Source organism: Scyliorhinus torazame, chromosome 1, assembly GCF_047496885.1.
Source record: "Scyliorhinus torazame isolate Kashiwa2021f chromosome 1, sScyTor2.1, whole genome shotgun sequence".
NCBI classification, from domain to species: Eukaryota; Metazoa; Chordata; class Chondrichthyes; order Carcharhiniformes; family Scyliorhinidae; genus Scyliorhinus; species Scyliorhinus torazame.
Genome location: NC_092707.1, coordinates 220,431,922 through 220,455,068, shown reverse-complemented (window position 1 = coordinate 220,455,068; position 23,147 = coordinate 220,431,922). Strand labels below are relative to the sequence as shown.

General features: G+C 45.1%; 1 protein-coding gene across 1 annotated transcript in view; it reads right to left on the bottom strand.

The window, feature by feature from the left end:
• Positions 1-23,147, bottom strand: part of tcp1 (t-complex 1) — a 72,610-nt gene that overhangs the window by 24,112 nt on the left and 25,351 nt on the right. Inside the window, exons 6-9 of the mRNA XM_072502503.1 lie at positions 21,388-21,569; positions 15,657-15,783; positions 10,088-10,263; positions 1,018-1,141 (exon numbers count right to left, since the gene is read on the bottom strand). Coding sequence (XP_072358604.1) covers positions 1,018-1,141; positions 10,088-10,263; positions 15,657-15,783; positions 21,388-21,569 — 609 coding nt within the window. The remainder of the gene's footprint in view (positions 1-1,017; positions 1,142-10,087; positions 10,264-15,656; positions 15,784-21,387; positions 21,570-23,147) is intronic.

Sequence of the window (23,147 nt, the reverse complement as noted above, 5' to 3'; positions counted from 1 at the left end):
AGATCCTTGTGGTACTCCACTTGTGACTGTACTCCATTCTGAACATTTCCCATCAACCACCACCCTCTGTCTTCTTTCAGCTAGCCAATTTCTGATCCACATCTCTAAATCACCCTCAATCCCCAGCCTCCGTATTTTTTGCAATAGCCTACCGTGGGGAACCTTATCAAACGCTTTGCTGAAATCCATATACACCACATCAACTGCTCTACCCTCGTCTACCTGTTCAGTCACCTTCTCAAAGAACTCAATAAGGTTTGTGAGGCATGACCTACCCTTCACAAAGCCATGCTGACTATCCCTGATCATATTATTCCTATCTAGATGATTATAAATCTTGTCCCTTATAATCCCCTCCAAGACTTTACCCACTACAGACGTGAGGCTCACCGGTCTATAGTTGCCGGGGTTGTCTCTGCTCCCCTTTTTGAACAAAGGGACCACATTTGCTGTCCTCCAGTCCTCTGGCACTATTCCTGTAGCCAATGATGACATCAAAATCAAAGCCAAAGGTCCAGCAATCTCTTCCCTGGCCTCCCATAGAATCCTAGGATAAATCCCATCAGGTCCCGGGGACTTATCTATTTTCAGCCTGTCCAGAATTGCCAACACCTCTTCCCTACGTACCTCAATGCCATCTATTCTATTCGCCTGGGGCTCAGTTTGTTTTACATTTTGGACACCTGGTTGTTGTTGGGGCGGGGGGGGGGGGGGGGGGGGGGGGGGGGGGGGGGGGGGGTCGGGAGGAAGAGAGAAAGAGTAGTGTACTGTTGTTGCAAATATGTTGGAATGTTGAATAAACATATTTTGGAAAAAACTTCCCTCTCCACCTTCTACAATAAACCAATGCTGCGAAACAAATTCAAAGGGAAATGTCAAGGAAGCAATCCTGCAAATCTAAATGTTCAAGGGCAAAAAAAACTAGTGAATGAAGACTTTCCAAAAAAAGGTTTAAATTTTAACAAATCCTTTAAAAACCAGGGTATCAATTGCAAACACATTTCACCTCCCACTTACTTTTTAATTAGTATCAGTTCATCATCACATATCCTTTCTTGAATTACTTCCTCAGCCTGGCCCAGCATGGAGACCTCAAAAGTTTCTTCTCCTTCCAAGTTTGCCAGTGTTGAACACATAGTTGCTACAGACAAAATAAGGAGTAACATGTGAAATAAATGCCCCTGAACTTCTCTCTGCTTTTATGTCATATGCCAACATAAAATAGTGCAATCAAAAGGAACAAAATACTGCTCAAATAAAATGACAGTTGTACACAATTGCATGTTAGTATTGAAACAGCAAGTCTTCAAAACTTGAGAACATTGTGACTGTTATGCATCGGATTCTTCAGAGGACCTCATTCACTTGTGGGGTTATTGCCCAGGAAGCCTAACCTTCCGGAGGCTGGTTTGCACTGCACAGACACTTCTGAAAATGCCAGTGTCAGAGATTAGGGGATATTGCGTGTTACTGATCTGGATGCTTGCTTACACTAGACAGGTCTCAGGGACAGGAAACATGGCTGCAAGGACAGAAAATGGAAGGCCCCTAAATATCTTTGCAGTCAGGAACAATTGTCCTCAGATCGCAGCTGACGACAAGGTCTGAGCCAACATGCTTTTGCCAAGATTTTGTAATTGCATATTTAGAACATAGAACAATACAGCGCAGTACAGGCCCTTCGGCCCACGATGTTGCACCGAAACAAAAGCCATCTAACCTACACTATGCCATTATCATCCATATGTTTATCCAATAAACTTTTAAATGCCCTCAATGTTGGCGAGTTCACTACTGTAGCAGGTAGGGCATTCCACGGCCTCACTACTCTTTGCGTAAAGAACCTACCTCTGACCTCTGTCCTATATCCATTACCCCTCAGTTTAAAGTTATGTCCCCTTGTGCTAGCCATTTCCATCCGCGGGAGAAGGCTCTCACTGTCCACCCTATCCAACCCCCTGATCATTTTGTATGCCTCTATTAAGTCTCCTCTTAACCTTCTTCTCTCCAACGAAAACCACCTCAAGTCCATCAGCCTTTCCTCATAAGACTTTCCCTCCATACCAGGCAACATCCTGGTAAATCTCCTCTGCACCCGCTCCAAAGCCTCCACGTCCTTCCTATAATGCGGTGACCAGAACTGTACGCTTTTGACCACTATTTATTAAAAAAGCATAATTACACAAAATTAGACTGCAATGCGAGGTGATGCATTTTGATAGGAAGAAAACAGACAGAAAATGTAAAATGAGGTGTTAAATTCTTAAGGGGGTGCAGAAGCAGAGGAACTTGCATTCAAAGATCATTGAAGGTGGCAGGTCAGGTCGAGAGCAGTTAATAAAGCATATAGTCTCCTGGGCTTTATTAATAGAGGCATAAGGGTACAAGAGCAAGGTGTTATGGGTCAGGGTTTAGAGAACCCCAAAATGTATCATGGAGTTCACCTGACCCACAACTTTTAATAGATTGTGGTATGGGGAGCACACGGCTCACTCTCCAGGTGTGGTACAGCAGAAAATGGACCAGTGGTTTTTAAAACAAAACAATGGTTATTCTATGAACTCAAGTTAACCTTTCTAAAACAAACAGTGAACATCTTAGCAACCAGTAAATCAAATACACCCCCCCCCCCCAAAGAATGCAACACTAAGTAATCTGTATGCCGTCCTTTTAACATTCAAAAGGCTTAATAAACCTTCAAACAGGAGCACATTAGGGTTTACATTCAAGACTGAAAACATTTATAATTCTTCTGAATTCACCAAATGATTAAGATAGTTTTTGGATGGCAGAGGTCAACAGCAGTGCAGCTCACAGACACACCCAAGCTTTCTCAAACTGAAACTAAAAAGCAGAAGTGGAGCTCAGCTCCACCCACACTCTGACATCACTCCAGTAACATGAGCAGCTGCATTTCTTAAGCACTCATTTCTTAAAGGATACTCTCACATGACACCTCCCTCCACCCCCCCCCCAAAAGAAAAAAAAACCCCATCAACTTCAAGATGGTTTCATTTTTCACCTTTGCACTATCCTTTAAGAAATGCACACAGTAAATATACTTTTTTGTTTAAAAAAAAACCAACACATGCAAACAGGTACAATAATATCGTCCATTTTTTTCCCTGTTCTTGTTCCTCCAACGGAAATCCTTCTCGATTAACAGTCTCGTTGAACAGGAAGGTCTCTGCACGATCTGTCCATTGCTCTACGCCTCGGCATTTCTCTTGAAAGTCAGATAACTTAGTTCAATCTGATCACAGAGTCCCTAGTAATTCCCCAAAACAGGAGCATCGGTTATCACAGTTTTCAGGCAGTCAAATGCCTGTTGAAAGGCCGCTGTCCATTGAAATTTGACATTTCTTAAGCAAGTCCATCGGTGGAGCAATCACGCTACAAAACCTTTGCACAAATGTTCGATCAAAACCACTCGTGCCAAGAAATCGCATTATTTCCCATTGTCGCGAGGGTATCGAAAACTTCCAAATTCACTTTAGACTAGGTTTATCACCAAACCCACCTCCTAAAGTCGATCGAATAACTCCCATCAGATGTTTTAAATGTTCTGTCCATGTCTGGTTGAAAATTACCAGATCGTCGATGTATACCGCACAATTGGGTAATCCCGAAACGACACGGTAGCACAAGTGGTTAGCACTGTGGCTTCACAGCACCAGGGTCCCAGGTTCGATTCCCTGCTGGGTCACTGTCTGTGCGGAGTCTGCATGATCTCCCCGTGTGTGCGTGGGTTTCCTCCGGGTGGTCCGGTTTCCTCACACAGTCCAAAGACGTGCAGTTTAGGTGGATTGGCCATGATAAATTGCCTTAGTGACCAAAATGGTTAGATGGGGTTATTGGGTTACGGGGATAGGGTGGAAGTGAGGGCTTAAGTGGGTCGGTGCAGACTCGATGGGCCGAATGGCCTCCTTCTGCACTGTGTGTTCTATGACTTTGTTAGTTAACCGTTGAAATGTGGCTGGTGCGTTTTCCATGCCAAATGGCATAACTTTGAATTGGTATATACCATCTGGAGTCACAAAAGCTGAAATTACCTTCACCTTTTCGGATAAAGGTACCTGCCAGTCACCTTTAAGTAAATCCAATTTGGAAATAAAAGCTGATTGTCCCACTTTCTCAATGCAATCCTCCAAACGTGGGATAGGATAAGAGTCCGTTCTTGGAACTGCATTAACCTTTCTAGAGTCCACACAACCGTTGGGTGCCTTCTGGTTTTGGTACCATCACTATGGGTGAGCTCCATTGGCTGCAACCCACTTCAATTATGCCATTTTTAAGCATACTCTCAATCTCTTTGTTAACCTGTGCCAATTTTAAAGGGTTAAGTCTATATGGATGTTGTTTGATTGGAACAGCATTTCCCCCATCTACAACATGTATAGCCATTTTAGTACTTCCCAATTTATCTCTACAAACATGGGCATGTGATATCAATAACTCTTTCAGGCAAGTTTGTTTTTCCTCTGGAAGGTAACTTAACAATTCATCCCAATTTTTAAGAACATCCTCATTTTCCAATTTAATTTGAGGTATGTCAAATTCAGTCAAATGGATTTGGTTCGTCACTTTGAGTTAGAATCATTAAAACCTCCTTTTTCTCTCCTTCCCTTTCAAAGTACCTTTTAAGCATATTCACATGACACACTCGGTGATTCTCCCTTCTATCTGGTGTTTTTGCCACATAATTCACCTCACTTAATTTCCTTTCAATCTGATAAAGTCCACAAAACCTTGCTTTTAAAGGTTCACCTACCACTGGTAACAACACTAAAACTTTATCTCCACTGGCAAAACTACGAACTTTGGATTTCTTGTCCGCTACCCATTTCATCACATTTTGTGCAACTTTCAAATGTTGTCTAACCAATTCACCTACTCTATTTAATCGTTCCCTAAAATTTGACACGTAATCCAATAATGTAATCTCTGAATTCTCACACAACCAATTTTTCCTTAAAGTGGTCCTCTTACCTCATGACCAAAAATTAGTTCAAGAGGACTAAATTTGATTGTCTCATTAGGAGCATCCCTCATTGCAAACAGTACGAGTGGAATTCCTTTACCCCAATCCTCTGGATAATCGTGACAATAAGCCCTCAACATTGTCTTTCATGTCTGATGGCACCTTTCTAACGCTCCCTGCGATTCTGGATGGTACGCAGTTGATTTAAATTGTTTTATTCCTAAGCTATCCATTACTTCTTTGAATAACCTTGAGGTAAAATTTGATCCTTGATCCGATTGTATTTCTGTGGGTAGTCCATATCTCGTAAAAAATTTAAGTAATTCCTCCACAATCTTTTAGCTGTAATATTGCGTTCTGGAATGGCCTCTGGAAACCTAGTAGACACATCCATTCTAGTCAAAAGATATTGATTCCTACTTTTTGTTTTCGGAAGCGGTCCTATGCAATCAATTAGGACCCTTGTAAAAGGATCCTCAAATTCTGGAATGGGTATTAAGGGAGCTGGTTTCATCACTGCTTGAGGTTTCCCTATCACTTGACATGTGTGACATGATTGACAAAATTTAACTACATCTTTATGTTGTCCAGGTGAATAACAATGTTTTTGGATTTGAGCTTGAGTTTTCCTTATTCCCAAATGACCTCCCACTGGTACCTCATGTGCAACTCGCAACACCTCCTTTCTATACCCTACCGGCAATACTACTTGATGAACTTCTGCCCACTTTTCATCTGCCTGCATATGTAAAGGTCTCCATTTTCTCATCAAGGCATCACTTTTACGGCAATAACACTCTGGTATACTCTCAGATTCCTCTTCCGTGTATGCTTTCTGATACATCAGTTTTATTTCTATATCTTTTTGTTGTAACTCCGCCAATTTTCCTGAACTAAAAATATCCGCCTCATCCTCCACCTTTTTCAACCATCTGATCAAAAATCGTTTCTGATAATTTCACTTCAACTTCATCTTCACTCTTTAATTTCTCCTCTTGTCTTAATCTGTGACTTTGCGACCTTGTTACCACACAATCCGGAAAAATCCCAGGATATTCGTTCTTCAACATTTCAGTTGTCTGATTTTCCACTGGCTTATCAACCACAGTAGGCATCATTCCAACTTGCGATTCAGCTATATCATTACCCAAGATAAACTGTATTCCTGGACAAGATAGTTTCTCTATTACTCCTACTACCACTTCACCACTCTTCACTGGACTTTCCAACCTTACCTTATATAACGGAACACTACTCTTCTCACCCTAAATTCCACATATTACCACCTTTTCTGGCAACATTCTTCCCAATCTACATAACTCCTCATCTCTTACCATTAAAGATTGACTAGCTCCCGTATCTCTTAAAATTGTGACTTCTTACCTGCTCCTTCAGGTACACGAGTAAACTTTACCCACACAAGTAAATTCTTTAAAGAGATTTGGCACCTTCTTATCCATCACCTCTTGATCAGGCTGTACAATCTTTCGCACCTCCTTCGCTTCACTTGGGCTTTCCTTTACCACTTTATCAAACCCCACTGTCTTATCCTGTTTTATCACATCAGCCTTCCCAGTGCTTTTCTTCAACCACCAACACTGTGACTTTACATGGCCTAGTTTATTAGTGAAAACGTTTGAAACTTTTCATTTCTTTTCCACCCTCCTGGATTTCTTTTTTAATCTGAGATACACTCTCTCCTTATTATGTCCCATCAGATCACCTTTACCTTCACCACTTGAATATTTCTCATGTCCCCAGTGTCTCACAGGCTGAAACTGATGTTGGAAACCAAACTTTGATTTATGAATCCATAATCATCTGCCATTTCTGCTGCTAACCTCGCAGTTTTAACCCTCTGCTTTTCTACACGAGTTCTCACTACATCAGGAATTAAATTTTTAAACTTCTCCAAAAGTATAATTTCTCAGAGCTTCATACGTTTGGTCTATTTTCAAAGCCCTTATCCACCTATCAAAATTACTCTGTTTGAGCCTTTCAAACTCCACGTATGTTTGACCAAATTCTTTCCTTAAATTTCTAAACCTTTGTCAGTAGGCTTCAGGCACTAGTTCATATGCACCCGAGATGGATTTTTTCACATCCTCGTATGTCCCAGATACCTCCTCCGGTAGTGATGCAAACACTTCACTAGCTCTACCTCCCAGCTTTGTTTGAATCAGTCACTTGTCCTGTGGCCATTTCATTTGTTTAGCTACCTTCTCAAATGAAATGAAAAATGCTTCCACTTCCTTCACGTCAAACCTTGGCAATGCTTGGACATATTTAAATAGATTCCCACCAAGCCTTCGACTTTGACGCTCTTTCTCACTATCCTCATCACTATTATCCAACTGTACATTTCTCTTTAGGTCTGCCAATTTTAACTGACTGTCATCTTTCATGTCCATTTTCTGAAGTTCAAACTGTCTCTCTTTATCTTTTTCCCTGATCTGTATCTCCCTTTCTCTTTCTTTTTGTTCTGCTAGGGCTATTCTTTCTTTTCTCATTTCTACTGTCTCCTTTTCTTTTTCCTCTCTCTCTCTTTCGTATTCAAGCTGCTTTAATTGTTTCTCATGTTCCAGGTGTTTAATTTGCAACTGAATTTTTGCCATTTCCAATGAGTCAAACTCTATCTCAGGCAACTTAAATGCTTAACCACCGCCATAATTACCTCATCTTTTCGCATTTTGTCAGGTAATGTTAACTGCAATGTTTTTGCCAAATCTAAAAGCCTGTTTTTAGTCCCTGTCCGAAAGGTACTGCGTGTGACCGTCCCCACCCCCAAAAACGTCAGAGGCTCTGAAAGAGCCATTGTCCACCACACACTCCCTACTTAAACTGGAATACCACACCTGAAAAGCAAACACAATATGCTCATCCCTCACTGTCTTTAAGTTCACTAAGCCAATCCAATAGATAGACTTTTATCCCCCTCGAGCCTCCAATTGTTATGGGTCAGGGTTTAGAGAACCCCAAAGTGTATCATGGAGTTCACCTGACCCACAACTTATAATAGATTGTGGTATGGGGAGCACACGGCCCACTCTACGGGTGTGGTACAGCAGAAAATGAACCAGTGGTTTTTAAAACAAAAACAATGGTTATTCTATGAACTCAAATTAACCTTTCGAAAACAAAGAGTGAACATCGTAGCAACCAGTAAATCAAATACACCCCCCAAAGAATACAACACTAAGTAATCTGTATGCCGTCCTTTTAACATCCAAAAGGCTCAACAAATCTTCAAACAGGAGCACATTAGGGTTTACATTCAAGACTGAAAACATTTATAATTCTTCTGAATTCACCAAATGATTAAGATAGTTTTTGGATGGCAGAGATCAACAGCAGTGCAGCTCACAGACACACCAAAGCTTTCTCAAACTGAAACTAAAAAGCAGAAGTGGAGCTCAGCTCCACCCACACTCTGACATCACTCCAGTAACATGAGCAGCTCCATTTCTTAAATGTGGAGATGCCGGCGTTGGACTGGGGTGAGCACAGTATGAAGTCTTACAACACCAGGTTAAAGTCCAACAGGTTTGTTTCGATGTCACTAGCTTTCGGAGCGCTGCTCCTTCCTCACCTGAGGAAGCTCCGAAAGCTAGTGACATTGAAACAAACCTGTTGGACTTTAACCTGGTGTTGTAAGACTTTGTACCATTTCTTAAAGGTACATTTCTTAAACACTCATTTCTTAAAGGGTACTCTCACATGACAAAGGTCATGCTGAACTTATACAAGATACTAGTTAGACCTCAGCTGGGGTATTGGTTCTGGGCTCCACACTATAAGGAGAGAGTGCAGAAAGGGTTAACAAAAATGGTTCCAGGGATGAGAAACGTCAGTTATCAGTATAGATTGGAGGGGTTGGGTCTGGTCTCCTTCGAGAGAAAGAGATTTGATGGATGGAGATGTTCAAAATCATGAGGGATTGGACAGAGTATATAGGGAAAAATTATACCCACCCCTAAAAGGGTCAAGAACGAGAAGGTACAGATGCAAAGTGATTTGCAAGAGAAGTAAACGTAATGCGAGACAAAACTCTCACATAACAAGTAGTTGGGGATCTGGAATGCACTGCTCGATAATGTGGTGGAGTCAGGTTCAGTTGAGGCATTCAAGAGGGCATTAGATAATTATTTGAATAGAAACAATGTGCAGGGTTACAGGGGAAAGGCAGCAAGTCCGATGCTTGTGCAGAGTGCCAGCAGAGACATGCGTCCTAACAATTCTGTAATTAGAATGAAGAACCAAATGGCCTCTATTCAAAATGGAATAGTGTAAAAAAATATTACCAAGCATGTGCAACTGCCAAATACTGCTGAAACTACCCCCCAAAATACCACTGCTCTGGGCAGCATGGTGAGATAATGAGCACTGCGCCAGGGACCTGGGTTCAACTCCAGCCTTGGGTGGTTGTTGGGTGCTCAGGTTTCCTCCCAGTCCAAAAATGTGGATTGGTCTTGCGAAATTGCCTCCAAATGTCAAAACGTTCGGTGGAGTTACGGGGATAGGGCAGGGGGTGGGCAGAGATATGGTGCTCTTTCGGAGGGTCAGAGCCGATGGGCTGAATGGCCTCTTTGTGCATTGTGGTTGGAAACAAATCCTGAATACCCTGGCCGGGAGGGAGGGGGGAGAGAGAGAAAGAGAAAGAGAGAGAGAGAGAGAGAATAAGAGGAGAGAAAGAGGTGGAATTAATCGGGAAGGGTCCAGACTGTGGAGTGTCCCTTGCGGGCTTGGTCTGGGTAATTAAAGTAGATGTGCTGAATTTGGAAGTGGTTTTATTTCTTCTAATTTTTCCCAGACTTGAGCGTATCACTGGCAGAGCCACCAGAGTTAGAGATTTAAATCACTTTGTCAGATGGTTCCCAGCACAATCCGAAGTGATCAGGGGAAGTTAGCAGTTCTCGACACCTGCCACTTAAAAACTTTAGCTCAGAGTGTCGCAAAAGGGTTCACCAGAGCATCTTTGGGTACCCCCTAAATTCAACACTGGGAAAGCAGGAATTTATGTTTGTTTCAGGTCAACGTACTGGAATGTTAACTCGGTTTCTCTTTTCATGTACTGCAATTCCCAACAAGTCTGATTTTTATACTTGCCTCCGCTTGCCTTTGCAATTCGCTTCAAGTCCTTTTTCAGACATCGGCGTACTGCCATGGCACCAGCATCCACAAAATATTTTAGACACATATCATCAATGCCACCAGTGGTCAGGATGACATTTGCACCTGTAGCCAAGATCTTATGGATTCGCTCTTTGGTAATATCAGACTCCCTGAAAATCAAAGCCACAGCCAACATTGAATACTGAAGAGGAAACCAAATACAAAAAAAATTACAGTAGTGATTATAATGAAGTTACCCAAAAAGCTTTTCATATATTAGGTGATCTCAGATGGCAAAACTGATTAAGCATGTGATCATTGCAAATCTGATCAGAGGCTAAAACTGTTGGTTTTACAGACAAAGTATCAATACACAGGATATATTTATTGCACTGCACATTTATATGTTTCTATACTTCTTGAAATTCTCCTTTTCAACTGCCTCTCCCCCACGTTTTGCATTTATCAATAGGGAGGGATGTGAAAACAACGTTGGTTTAGGGCTGTAACTCAAGACATGGGCACAAGGTGATGGGTTGACAAGGGGATTGGAAAGTTAACATATAGACAGAAGTTTGGGCGAGCGGAAGATTATTGAAGGTGTAATTTTAAAAAAAAATTGTCCATGGGATGTGGGCATCGCTGGCCGGGTCAGCATTTATTGCCCATCCCCGAGGCCAATTAAGAGTCAACCACATTGCTGTGGGTCTGGAATCTCATTTAGGCCACACCAGGTAAGGACGACAGGTTTCCTTTCCTAAAGGACATTAGTGAACCATTTGGGTTTTTACGACAATCGACAACGGTTTAATTGTTCATCAGCAGACTTTTAATTAGATTTTTTTTAAATTCAAATTTCATCATCTGCCATGGCACGATTCAAACCCTGGTCCCCAGAGTCTGGGTCTCTGGATTACGAGTCCAGATATAATACCACTACGTCACTCCACCCCCCCAGAGGAGCAGGCCTTTCGAATAGACATAAAAAAATGAATGGATAAGGGCTTCAGCATCATATGCGACAATATGGGCCAGAGTAGATAATGATCAGAGATATGAGGTGGTCTCAGCGATTAAGGGGATATGGACCAGAAACTTGGCTCAGGGTCACATAGGTTGCAAACCAAAACGCAATGGCCGATTTACCCTCAGGCAGCGAACAGAAGATGTAGTCAGTGACGAGTGAATGGAGTTTGCGACAGGAACTAAAGACAATGGTTTTGTTTTTCTCAATTGAAAGCAATTTCACTTCTTCCAACATTGGATGTCTGCAACTAGTATGGCAAACCAGAATAGTGGACGGGCCAAGAGAAGTGGTTGGTGAAGTAGAGCTGGTCGCCATCGACGTATTTGTGAAACCAGTATACCTGGTGTTGTCGAAAGGCATCACGTAAATGTGAAACAGGTGGATGTTGGGGTCCCGAGAAGGAACATGGTACAGACAGGAACAGCAGTCATCGTCACACAGCACGGAAAAGGCCCTTCAGCCGATCGCGCCTGCGCCGGTCAAAAACAACCACCTAACTATTCTAATCCCATTTCCCAGCACTTGGCCCAAAGCCTTGCATGCCATGACATTGTAAGTACACCTCTAAATACTTCTTAAATGTTATGAAGGTCTTTGCTCCACCACCCTTTCAGGCAGCTAATTCAAATTCCCATCATCCTCTGGGTAAAAAATGTTTTCCTCTCATCCCCTCTAAACCTCCTGCCCCTTACCTTAAATCTACGTCCGCTGGTCATTGATCTTTCCACCAAGTGGAAAAGTTGCTTCCTGCCTACTCTACCTGTGGTCTTCATAATTTTTATACATCTCAATCATGTCCCCCCTCAGTCTCCTCTGCTCCAAGGAAAACAATCCAAGCCTATCCTGATCCCTGCGGGCATAGGCTTTCAGTCAGAAAAATTCTCTCATTCTCTTGGAGAAACCCTCAGCGTCGAAGATAACTTGCTTACACTCTGGGAGGTGGGTTCTACAGTGGCTGAATAGTCCGATCCTGGATCCGCAGACTCTGCCATAGGTTTGGCAGCTGATGCTTGATGACGTGGGTGGGCGGACACACTGGATTCTGCACTCCCCTTCCGCTGTTTATACTACGCCTCCGCATGCTCCACCCTACAACGCTAGAAGTGATTGGCACCGAGAACGTCTTCTCTCCAGAGTGTCCTTGCAGTATTTCCTCTGCCCTCTTAGTAATCGCTTGCCATTGGGAGCTTGAGAGTAGAGCACTTGTTTTGGGAGTTGTCAGGAATGCGGACATTGTGGCCCACCCATCGCAGCTGGTCGAGCGTGACCAGTGCCTCAATACTGGGGATATTGGCCTAGGAGAGGACGCTCGTGTTGGTACGCCTGTTCTGCCAGTAGATTTGCAGGATTTTGCAGAGGCAGAGTTGGTGATATCCCTCCAAGGATTTATTTATTGATTTAAAAAATTTTTTTTTTTTTTTTTTTAAATCGTACCCAATTCTTTTTTTTTCTCCAATTAAGGGACAATTTAGCATGGCCAATCCACCTAACCAGCACATCTTTGGGTTGTGGGGGGGTCAAACCCACGCAAGAACGGGGAGAATGTGCAAACTCCACACGGACAGTGACCCAGAGCCGGGATTCGAACCCGGGTCCTCAGCGGCGTAGTCCCGGTGCCAACGCCTGCGCCACCGTGCTGCCCTCCCTCCAAGGATTTGTGGGGCCTGCTGTATATTTTCCATGTATCTGATGCATGCAGGAGGACGGGGACTACGGCTCATTTGTAGACCATGAGCTTGGTGCTGGGTCTGTGGTCTCTGAATATTCTGCCCCTCTGGCGTCCAAAGACTGCAATGGCACATTGGAGTCAATGTTGGATTTTGTTGCTCGCACCGAGAGGAGGTTCCAGAGATATGGGAAATGATTCACATTGTCCAAGTGCTCACCATGCATCTTGATGGTTGGAGAGCAGTTGTGTGTGGCAGGAGCGGGCTGGCAGAGAACCTTTCTTTTCCAGGTGTTTCATCCGAGACCCATTCTCTCATATCCCTCAGTGTATGCGTCAATGATGGTTTGTAGCTCGCCTCTGAATGTGCGCGCATACAGGCATCGTCTGCATACTAGTTAGACAAGTGGTTGGGGTGGCCTGGGTTCTAGCCTGGAGGTGGAGTTTGAACAGTTCCCCGCTTGTCTGGTAGGTTAGCTGCACTCCAGCAGGGAGCTTCAGGGTGACGGGGTGGAGTGCACATCGAATCATAGAATTAACAGTTCAGAAGAGGCCATTCAGCACATTGAGTCGACACTGCCGTTGGAAACCGCATCCTGCTTAAGCCCACGTCTCCACCCGACCCTCATAACCCCACCCAACCTTTTGGACACCAAGGGGCAATTTAGCAAGAACAATCCACCTAACCTGCACATCTTTGGACTGTGGGAGGAAACCCACAACGACACGGGGAGAAAGTGTAAACTCAAGTAACCCGAGCCCATAATTGAACCCGGGTTCCTGGAGCTGTGAGACAGCAGTGCAAACCACCGTACCACCTGTTGGGAGTGCCGCACCCTTTCTGCAAGGAAGATGAAGAACAGCGGTTGACCCCAATTTGCACATGTATTGGGTCTGTGGTGGTTCCGTTGGTGAGGATCACTGCTTGCATGTCATCGTGGAGCAGGCCTGGAGAATGGTGCCGAATTTCTGCGGGCAGCTGAATTTCAGGAGGATGCTCCACAGTCCCTCACAGTTGACAGAGTCGAAGGCCTTTGCGAGATCGAAGGAGGCCATGTACAGAGGTGGATGCTGCTGCCTGCACTGTTCCTGGATTTGTCATGCATTGAAGATCATGTCCATAGAGCCTCTTGATGGGCGGAAGCCGCACAGACACAGAGAGGAGCTCTTCAGCCACCAGGAGGAGGCGGTTGAGAAGCATTGCGGTTGCAATGACCTTTTCCGAGGCAGAAAGCAGGGAAATCACTCTAATTTTTGCAGTCGGATATGTCCCCTTCCTTGAAGATGGTCACAAATAAGGCATCTCTGAGATCATCCGGCATGCTGTCTTCCTTCCAGACAAGGGTGATGATGTTATGCATTCTCGTCAAGAGTGCATCTCCGCCGCATTTTAGTATTTTTGTGGGGATTCCATCTGCGCCAGAGGCCTTGTTGTTCGTCAGCTGTCGGATGGCTTTTTTGAACTCATGGTGAGCTGGGGTTGTGCTGAGATGGTGACGGGTAGTGCGAAAAACTGCCCTCAACCAACACCCTCTGCTTCCTGCCATTCAACCAATTTTGGATCCAATTTGCCAAATTTCCTTGGATCCCATAGGCTCTTACCTTCACTATCAGTCTCCCATGTGGGATCTTATCAAAAGCTTTGCTGAAGTCCAAGTAGTCTACGTCAAATGCATTTCCCATACCTGGTCACCTCTTCAAAAAATCCAATCAAGCTGGTCATTACAGATTTTCTGGTTATGACAACACGGTAGCATGGTGGTTAGCACAATTGCTTCACAGCTCCATGGTCCCAGGTTCGATTCCCGGCTTGGGTCACTATCTGTGTGGAGTCTGCACTCCCAGTGTGTGCGTGGGTTTCCTCCGGGTGCTCCGGTTTCCTCCCACAGTCCAAAGATGTGCAGGTTAGGTGGATTGGCCATGCTAAATTGCCCTTAGTGTTGGGTGGGGTTACTGGGTTATAGGGATAGGGTGGAGTTGTGGGCTTGGGTAGGGTGCTCTTTCAAAGAGCCAGTGCAGACTCGCTGGGCCGAATGGCCTTCTTCTGCACTGTAAATTCTATGACTAGACAGTGAGGAATGGAACCAAGCAAGACCACTCAGCTCGACAATGGAGAAGAGGCATTGGAGAGTGGATGTGTGGCCAGCATATCAGTGGCTCCAGACAGCTGAATTAAGATAGTGTTAAGTTTACCACACAGTGTAATTTGTGATTTTGTTTCAGTGCTGGGGTAGGAGAAATAATTGAGGGTTCAAATAGAATTGCATGGAAATTGGACATTGATACTGGGGATAACTGACCAAACACTAAGAAAGGGAGATGGGGCAGTAGCTTGTGACCACAGAAGCAGCAGAGATGTTTTTTTCTGAAGTGGGATTTAATTTGGCAATTTGACGGTGAGCGGGGGAAGTATGTGAAGAGAAGAAACCACCAACATCAGCAGTGAAGTTGGGTGGCCATCAATTTTGTATGATACGGAGATGCCGGCGTTGGGACTGGGGTGAGCACAGTAAGAAGTCTTACAACACCAGGTTAAAGTCCAAGAGGTTTGTTTCAAACACTAGCTTTCGGAGCACTGCTCCTTCCTCAGGTGAATGAAGAGGTATGTATCAATTTTGTAGTAATAAGGTCAGGGAAGCAGGAGGTGCATCTCATGGACAATCGGGTTCAGCGAGGACGAGAAAGTGGAGGGAGATCCCAAAACTCCAATTACAATAAAATTAAACTCCCTAAATACTCAATTGCAATCTCAGGATAAATCAACAAATATTTGTTTAAATTTAAGGGTTAAGTACCCACAAGTGTTCACCAGAATAAGTGATTCAAGAATAGTGCACACTCTCCCATTTCCAGCTTCAATCCTTTCATACCTCTGTCTAATTTGGTCCAACTTTTCTGGGTCAGATATGACAACTTGGATACCCAACTTCATTTTTGTCTTCTGCAGGCTGAAGTCCAAACATGCAATCTTAGCGTTAATTATTCTTTTGGTCATTGCTGAAAATAGAAATATTTCAGTTAATTTTAACTGAATTAAAATAAAAATTGCATTAATGAATTCAAAACATGGATGTGGAAAGTGAATTCTGTTGGGACAAAAAAAAAAAAAACCCCATCAGATCTTAGGTTCTAACTATTTCAAAAGTGTACCACAAATTTAGCCTTAAAAAAAAATAATTATAAAATTAAAATGTGCATATGCTTCCTCAATGGTTGTGATATAGAAGTACTGCACAGGTCCTCAAGCTGACAGACTCGGTCAGATTCAAATGCAGTTGTTACTGTTACCCAGTCAAATTTATTTAGCTGACAAGACGATTGAGCTTAGCTCGGATGCTAAATAATCTGCAGTTGATTAGCCGAACTGAGCACAAAGAAAGAATGGGCAATCGGGTTGCCAGTATCTGTGCAACCAGATCACCAATCACTTGAGTACAAATTAGTATTATTGTATAAAAAGGTTAATTTATATTCATTTAACATTCAGGGACAAAAGCACACAGGTGTTATACATTTTAAGTAAACTTCTGCGTAGTGGCAGTGGCTAGCACTGCCGCTTTCACAGTGGTTCGATTCCGACCTTGGGTTATTGTATGGAGTTTACACATTCTCTCAGTGTCTGCATGGGGCTCTGGTTTCCTCCCAGTCCAAAGATGTGCAGGTTAGGTGGACTGGCCTCGTTAAAATTGCCCCTTAGTGTCCTAAAGGCTAGGGAGTTTTTTTCCTGGTTTTGAAAAATTTCGAGTACCCAATTCATTTTGTCCAATTAAGGGGCAATTTAGCATGGCCAATTCGCCTACCCTGCACATCTTTGGGTTGTGAGGGCGAAACCCACACAAACATGGACAGAATGTGCAAACTCCACACGAACATTGTGCCACCGTGCTGCCCTTAAGGTTAGGTTGAGTTACTGAGTTACTGCAATAGGGTAAGGCATTGGCCGAGGTAGGGTGCTCTTCCGGAGGGTTGCTGCAGAGTCAATGGGCCAAATGGCCGCCTTTTGCATTGTCGGAATCTATGATTCTGCTTTTATTGTACGAAGTCTTACAACACCAGGTTAAAGTCCAACAGGTTTGTTTCGATGTCACTAGCTTTCGGAGCGCTGCTCCTTCCTCAGGTGAATGTGGCTTTTATTGCATAACGATACATTGATGCTGCAGTCAGCAGCAATTAGATTGAATGATCATCAACAGCTAAAAAAATTCTAAATCTCAGTTGAATGGCCTGGTTCTGATTTTAAGGTACACTCCTGCTTGCCCTCGATCCCCAGACTAGCAGAAAAGCTTTATGTTTACCGACCATGATTGAGATTTAAAAAAATAATTTATATCACTCTTCCCTGGAAGCTTCACTTTCTGCATTGCAGGGAATAGAAGTTTTTTCTCATTTTAATTCATGCAGCCTACTTCGATGAATCTGCACTAAACTCGTCCCAAGCACAATATATCCTTTCTACAGCACAGCACCCAGAACTACACACAATACTCCACGAGTGGACTAACCAGTGTTTTATATAGCTGTAGCAGAAATTCTTCTCTTTTACATTTGTACCCAGTTACTAAAACTAGCATTCCATTGGTTTTTGATGCCCAGCTACATTTTAGAGACATGTACACATTTGTCGGCAGTTTCAAAATCTTGTTTTCGTGCACATATTATTTTGGAGTTTGAATTAATATGCTATTAAGAATTTTGTGCTCAATTGACAAAAGCTATCTTAATACTAAACCTGCATTATTGGAAACCAACCAGATTAATTAAGTAGATAGCCTTCATTAAAAAGTCATTCGCTGTAAGCTGTAAGCAAATGGAATTTATTTTACAAATAATTAGTAAATAACAGTGCTCCATGTAATGCATATTGCATTTCTGCATTTTTGTCAGCTGAGTCCTGATGCTGCAATCTGCAGAGGCTCTTAAAAGACTGCACTGAGTGAATCAAAACATTGATTGTTTTGCTATTTGCTGAGGAATAGGTCCTGCCTTGTCTCCAACTCACTGACTCAGATTACGGTATTAAGACATTCTGCTGAAAGCACTGGCGCCGGAGCGAGGTGACTCTCTGCAAGCTCTCCCCAACAGATTGAGTTTTTACTTAACTTACAATTTAGATTCTAAGACTAACATTATTACTAACCTCTCTCTTTCATCTTTTCTTGCAGGCTTGAACATCCTCCGAGGCCCGTGGAGTCCTTTTGACCCGACCTCCACGACCTGGAAGCGGATCGTGCCCAAACCGGAAGTGAAGCCCCAACCTCGATTTGGAGCCGACCCAGACCTCAGAGCTCCCAACCTGGCCTAACTACCAACGCCAGCCCCAGGATCACCCGGCCCAGTCCCCGGAGCTCCCGACGATGAGGCCCGGCCCAACTCGACCCCAGCAACCCGACCTACCTGGAGATGGAAGAAAGAAAAATCCAGGTAGAGGCCCAACTGGGCCTACTTCAAGACCCGACCCCACAAGCGCCCAAGGAGGAAACACACCACGGGACCCAGCCCAACCTGCCTCAGGAAGCCCCTGCCACGACCCAGGACTCTCGAAATGGCACAGACAAGTATCCAAACGCGCTCCAGAACGCCAGGACCCAACCAGATCGCAAATATGCCCCCCCCAGCAACATAACCAGCACCCTGGTCCCCACCAGACGCAACCACCTACCTTCTACAGGGTCAGACTTCTCCCATCGGATCCCAGGACCATCCAGCCGCAGCTGCCGACCGAGGAAGCGAGGGAAACGCGGCGGTCTGCAGGTTAGACTGAAGCAACGCGATTTCAAGACCCCTCTCCCCAGCATACCCCTGGCAAACGTCCAAGCGATCGAAAACAAGCTGCATGAACTTAACGCTAGGCTTACCTCTCAGAGGGAAGAAAGAGACTGCTGTGTGCTCGGTTTCACAGAGACATGGCTCACCCCAGCCTCACCGGACTGTGCCATACAACCTAAAGGCTTTTCAATTCACCGGGCATCGTCGGGCAAAGCAAAGGGTGGAGGGGTGTGCCTCCTCATCAACTCCTCCTGGTACTTGGATGTGGCGACCCCGGCAAACTACTGCTCCCGGACCTGGAATACCTAACCGTAAAGTACCGCTCATACTATCTTCCACGCGAGTTCACTTCAGCCATTATCACAGGGTCTACACCCCACCCCAGGCAGAAGTGAGGAAGGCGCTGAACGAACTGCACACAGTTAGAAACAACTACGAAACAGAACACCCAGAGGCCTTGTTCACCGTGGCCTGAGACTTCAACAAGGCCAACCTCAAGAGTGTACTTCCAAAATCCCACCAGCACATCTCCTGTCCCAACAGGGACGACAACATTCTTGACCACTGCTACTCAAAAATCAAGGGCGCCTACCGTTCCATCCCCCGACCGCACTTTGGGAAATCAGACCATAGGACAGTGCTCCTTCTCCCGGCATACAAGCAGAAACTCAAGCGGGAGAATCTAGCCAAGAAGGTCGTGCAGTGCTGGTCCGAGGAGACAGAAGAGCTCTTACGTGACTGCTTAGAGACAGTGGACTGGTCCATATTGAAGAACTCAGCGACCAACTTAAATGAGTATGCCACCACCGCCAGACTTCATCAGCAAATGTGTGGATGACTGCGTGCCAAAGAGAGCAGTACGTACGTTCCCCAACCGGAAACCATGGCTCAATCACGAGATTGACTCCCTACTGAAGGACAGGTCTGAGGCGTTCAAGTCAGACGACCCTGACGTATACAAGAAATCCAGGTACGACCTCCGCAAAGCCATCCGGAATGTCAAGAGAGAATATCAAACCAAGCTAGAGTCACAGACAGACTCTTGGCGGTTGTGGCAAGGACTAAACATAACGGGCTACAAAGTTAAGCCGAGCAGTATCTCCAGCAGCCGTACACCCCTCCCCGATGAACTCAATGCAGTCTGTGCTCGGTTCGAGCAGGTAACCAACAATCCGCTGTCGAGTGCCCCAGCAGCCGAATAACTCACCCATACCCACCATAGTCAGATTGGTCTTCCAGAAAGTGAACCCTCGGAAGGCGACGGGCCCAGACGGGATCCCTGATCGTGCACTCAGACCAACCTGCGCAGACCAGCTGGCAGAGGTATTCGTGGACATCTTTAACCTGTCCCTACTCCACTCCGAGGTCCCCACCTGCTTCAAGAAGACCACCATCATACTGGTGCCAAAGAAGAACCAGGCAACGTGCCTCAATGACTACCATCCGGTGGCCCTGACTTCAGTTGTAATGAAGTGCTTCGAGAGGTTGGTCATGAAGCGCATCACCTCCATACTCCCAGAACGCCTTGATCCACTGCAATTCGCAGACCGCCGCAACCGGTCCACAGCAGACGCCATTTCCCTGGCCCTACACTCATCCCGAGAGCATCTCGACAACAAGGACTCCTACATCAAACTCCTATTTATTGACTACAGCTCTGCCTTCAACACCATAATCCCAGCCAAGCTCATATCAAAGCTCCAAAACCTAGGACTTGGCTCTTCACTCCGCAACTGGATCCTCGACTTTCTAACCCACAGACCACAATCAGTAAGAATAAACAACAACACCTCCTCCACAGTAGTCCTCAATACTGGGGCCCCGCAAGGCTGCATACTTAGCCCCCTACTCTACTCCCTGTACACACACGACTGCGAGGCAAAATTTGGTTCCAACTCCATCGACAAGTTTGCTGACGATACAACCATAGTGGGCCGGATCTCGAATAACTACGAGACAGAATACAGGAGGGAGATTCAGAACCTAGTGGAGTGGTGTAGTGACAACAATCTATCCCTCAATGCCAGCAAAACTGAGCTGGTCATTGACTTCAGAAAGCAAAGCATGGTACACACCCCTGTCAGCATCAACAGGGCAGAGGTGGAGATGGTTAGCAATTTCAAATTCCTAGGTGTGCACATCTCAAAAATCTGTCCCGGTCCACCCACGTCGACGCTACCACCAAAAAAGCACAACAGCACCTATACTTCCTCAGGAAACTAAGGGAATTCGACATGTCCACATTAACTCTTACCAACTTTTATAGATGCACCATAGAAAGCATCCCATCTGGCTGCATCACAGCCTGGTATGGCAACTGCTCAGCCCAAGACCGCAAGAAACTTCAGAGAGTCATGAACACAGCCCAGTCCATCACACGAACCTGCCTCCCATCCATTGACTCCATCTACACCTCCCGCTGCCCGGGGAAAGCGGGCAGTATAATCAGAAGACCCCTCCCACCCGGCTTACTCACTCTTCCAACTTCTTCCATCGGGCAGGAGATACAGAAATCGGAGAACACGCACAAACAGACTCAAAAGAGCTTCTTCCCCGCTTTTACCAGACTCCTAAATGACCCTCTCATGGACTGACCTCATTAACACTATACCCCTATATGCTTCATCCGATGACGGTACTTATGGCGTTACATTGTATACCTTGGGTTGCCCTATTATGTATTTTCTTTTATTCCCTTTTCTTTCCATGTACTTAATGATCTGTTGAGCTGCTCCAGAAAAATATTTTTCACTGTACCTCGGTTCACGTGACAATAAACAAATGCAATCCAATATTAGTTTAACCAGATCGGACGTTATTGTTGTTGATATTTACCTTGTGAACCAACAGTACAATTGAGCGCATACCCATTTACCAAAAGGCTCTCTCTCTGGCTCCGTCCATGTGCTTTAAGCAAATTTATAGCCTTGATTGGATAGCGAGCCTGACCCTTGGCATCTGTAAATTTTACTGCATGAGCTGCATCTACCACCATGTTGGCAAAGAAGTCCGCATCACTGTGATTCAAGTCAAGGTTCAAAATTGTTTTAAGTTTAAATCAAGGGTTACGTAAATAAAGCACATTTAAAAACTCAATTCCCCTCACTGGCAAGAAGCTACGTTAAACAGAAAGTATTATAGCTTATAATCTGCTGACTTGGGAGCAGAGTCAGATATGCACAGAAGGCAAGTCAGTGGATAATTTCCACTCATTCACACAATTCAATGGTAGCCATCTCAAACCCACAAAGAAACAAAGGCTTTTTAGAATAATTAACATGAAAATTTAATTTGTTGGTTAACATTACAGGAAATGGGACTTCCGGGTGCGGCGATGACCAGCTAGGTCACACGTTTCGGCAGCTCCCGGTGGAACGGACTTTTGGGCTCTTGATAGGAGCGCCAACGGCAATTTTAACGGCTAAAAACACTGTGCGGTAAACCAGAAGGGAATCCCCCTGGACACAGATGGAAAAAGGAGAGGAAAGTGGCTGGATTGCGTTGGATCCTCTAGAGCAGCGGCCAGGAAGGCAAGCACAAAGAAAGATGGCGTCGGAAGTTGGCAGTTTAATATGGGGCCCTGACCAACAAGAGTTCCTGCGGCGCTGCGTGGAAGAACTTAAAAAAGGAGATGAAGAAGGAGCTGTTGGCCCCGATATTACAGGAGATTGAAGGACTAAAGGAGAGCAAAAGACCCAGGAGCAGGAGCTTCGGGTCGTGAAGGCAAAGGCTGCTGAGAATGAGGACGAAATACAGGGTCTGGTGGTGAAGACAGAGATGCACGAGGCACAACACAAAAGGTGTGTGGAAAGGCTGGAGGTGCTGGAGAATAATGCGAGGAGGAAGAATTTAAGGATTCTTGGTCTTCCCGAAGGTGCAGAAGGGGCGGATGTCGGGGCATATGTGAGCACGATGCTTCACTCGTTAATGGGATCGGAGGCTCCGACGGGCCCGTTGGAGGTGGAGGGAGCTTATGGCGCGAAGACCGAGGGCTGGAGAAATTCCTCGAGCCATAGCGGTGAGATTTCTCCGATATAAGGACAGAGAGATGGTCCTCAGATGGGCAAAGAAAACCCGGAGCAGTAGGTGGAAGAACGCGGTGATCCGCGTATATCAAGATTGGAGTGCGGAGGTAGCGAGAAGGTGGGCAAGCTTTAATCGGGCCAAGGCAAGTGCTGCACAAAAGGAAGGTTAAATTTGGAATGCTGCAGCCGGCAAGACTGTGGGTCACACATCAAGGGAAACAGCACTACTTTGAAACGGCAGAAGAGGCGTGGACATTTATTGTCGAGGAGAAACTGGAATAAGAGGGCTAGAAAAAGAACGTTTGGGACAAAGTGGTGGGGTGATTACGTGGGGTGAAATGGGGGAAGAGATGATTTCCCAAGTTGTTAATCCTGCGACCCTGTAACTTTTCTCTCTTCCCCATGTCGTAGGGGAGGGGGGGGGGGGGGGGGGGGGAAAGAGAGGATGAGGAGCTGGGGGCGCCGGCCATTGGGGGCGGGGCCAAATGGAAAGTGTGGGCTTTGTTCCCGCGCTATGGTAATCATGGCGGGAACAGGGATGCAGGAAGGAGGGGGCCTCGCACAGTGGGG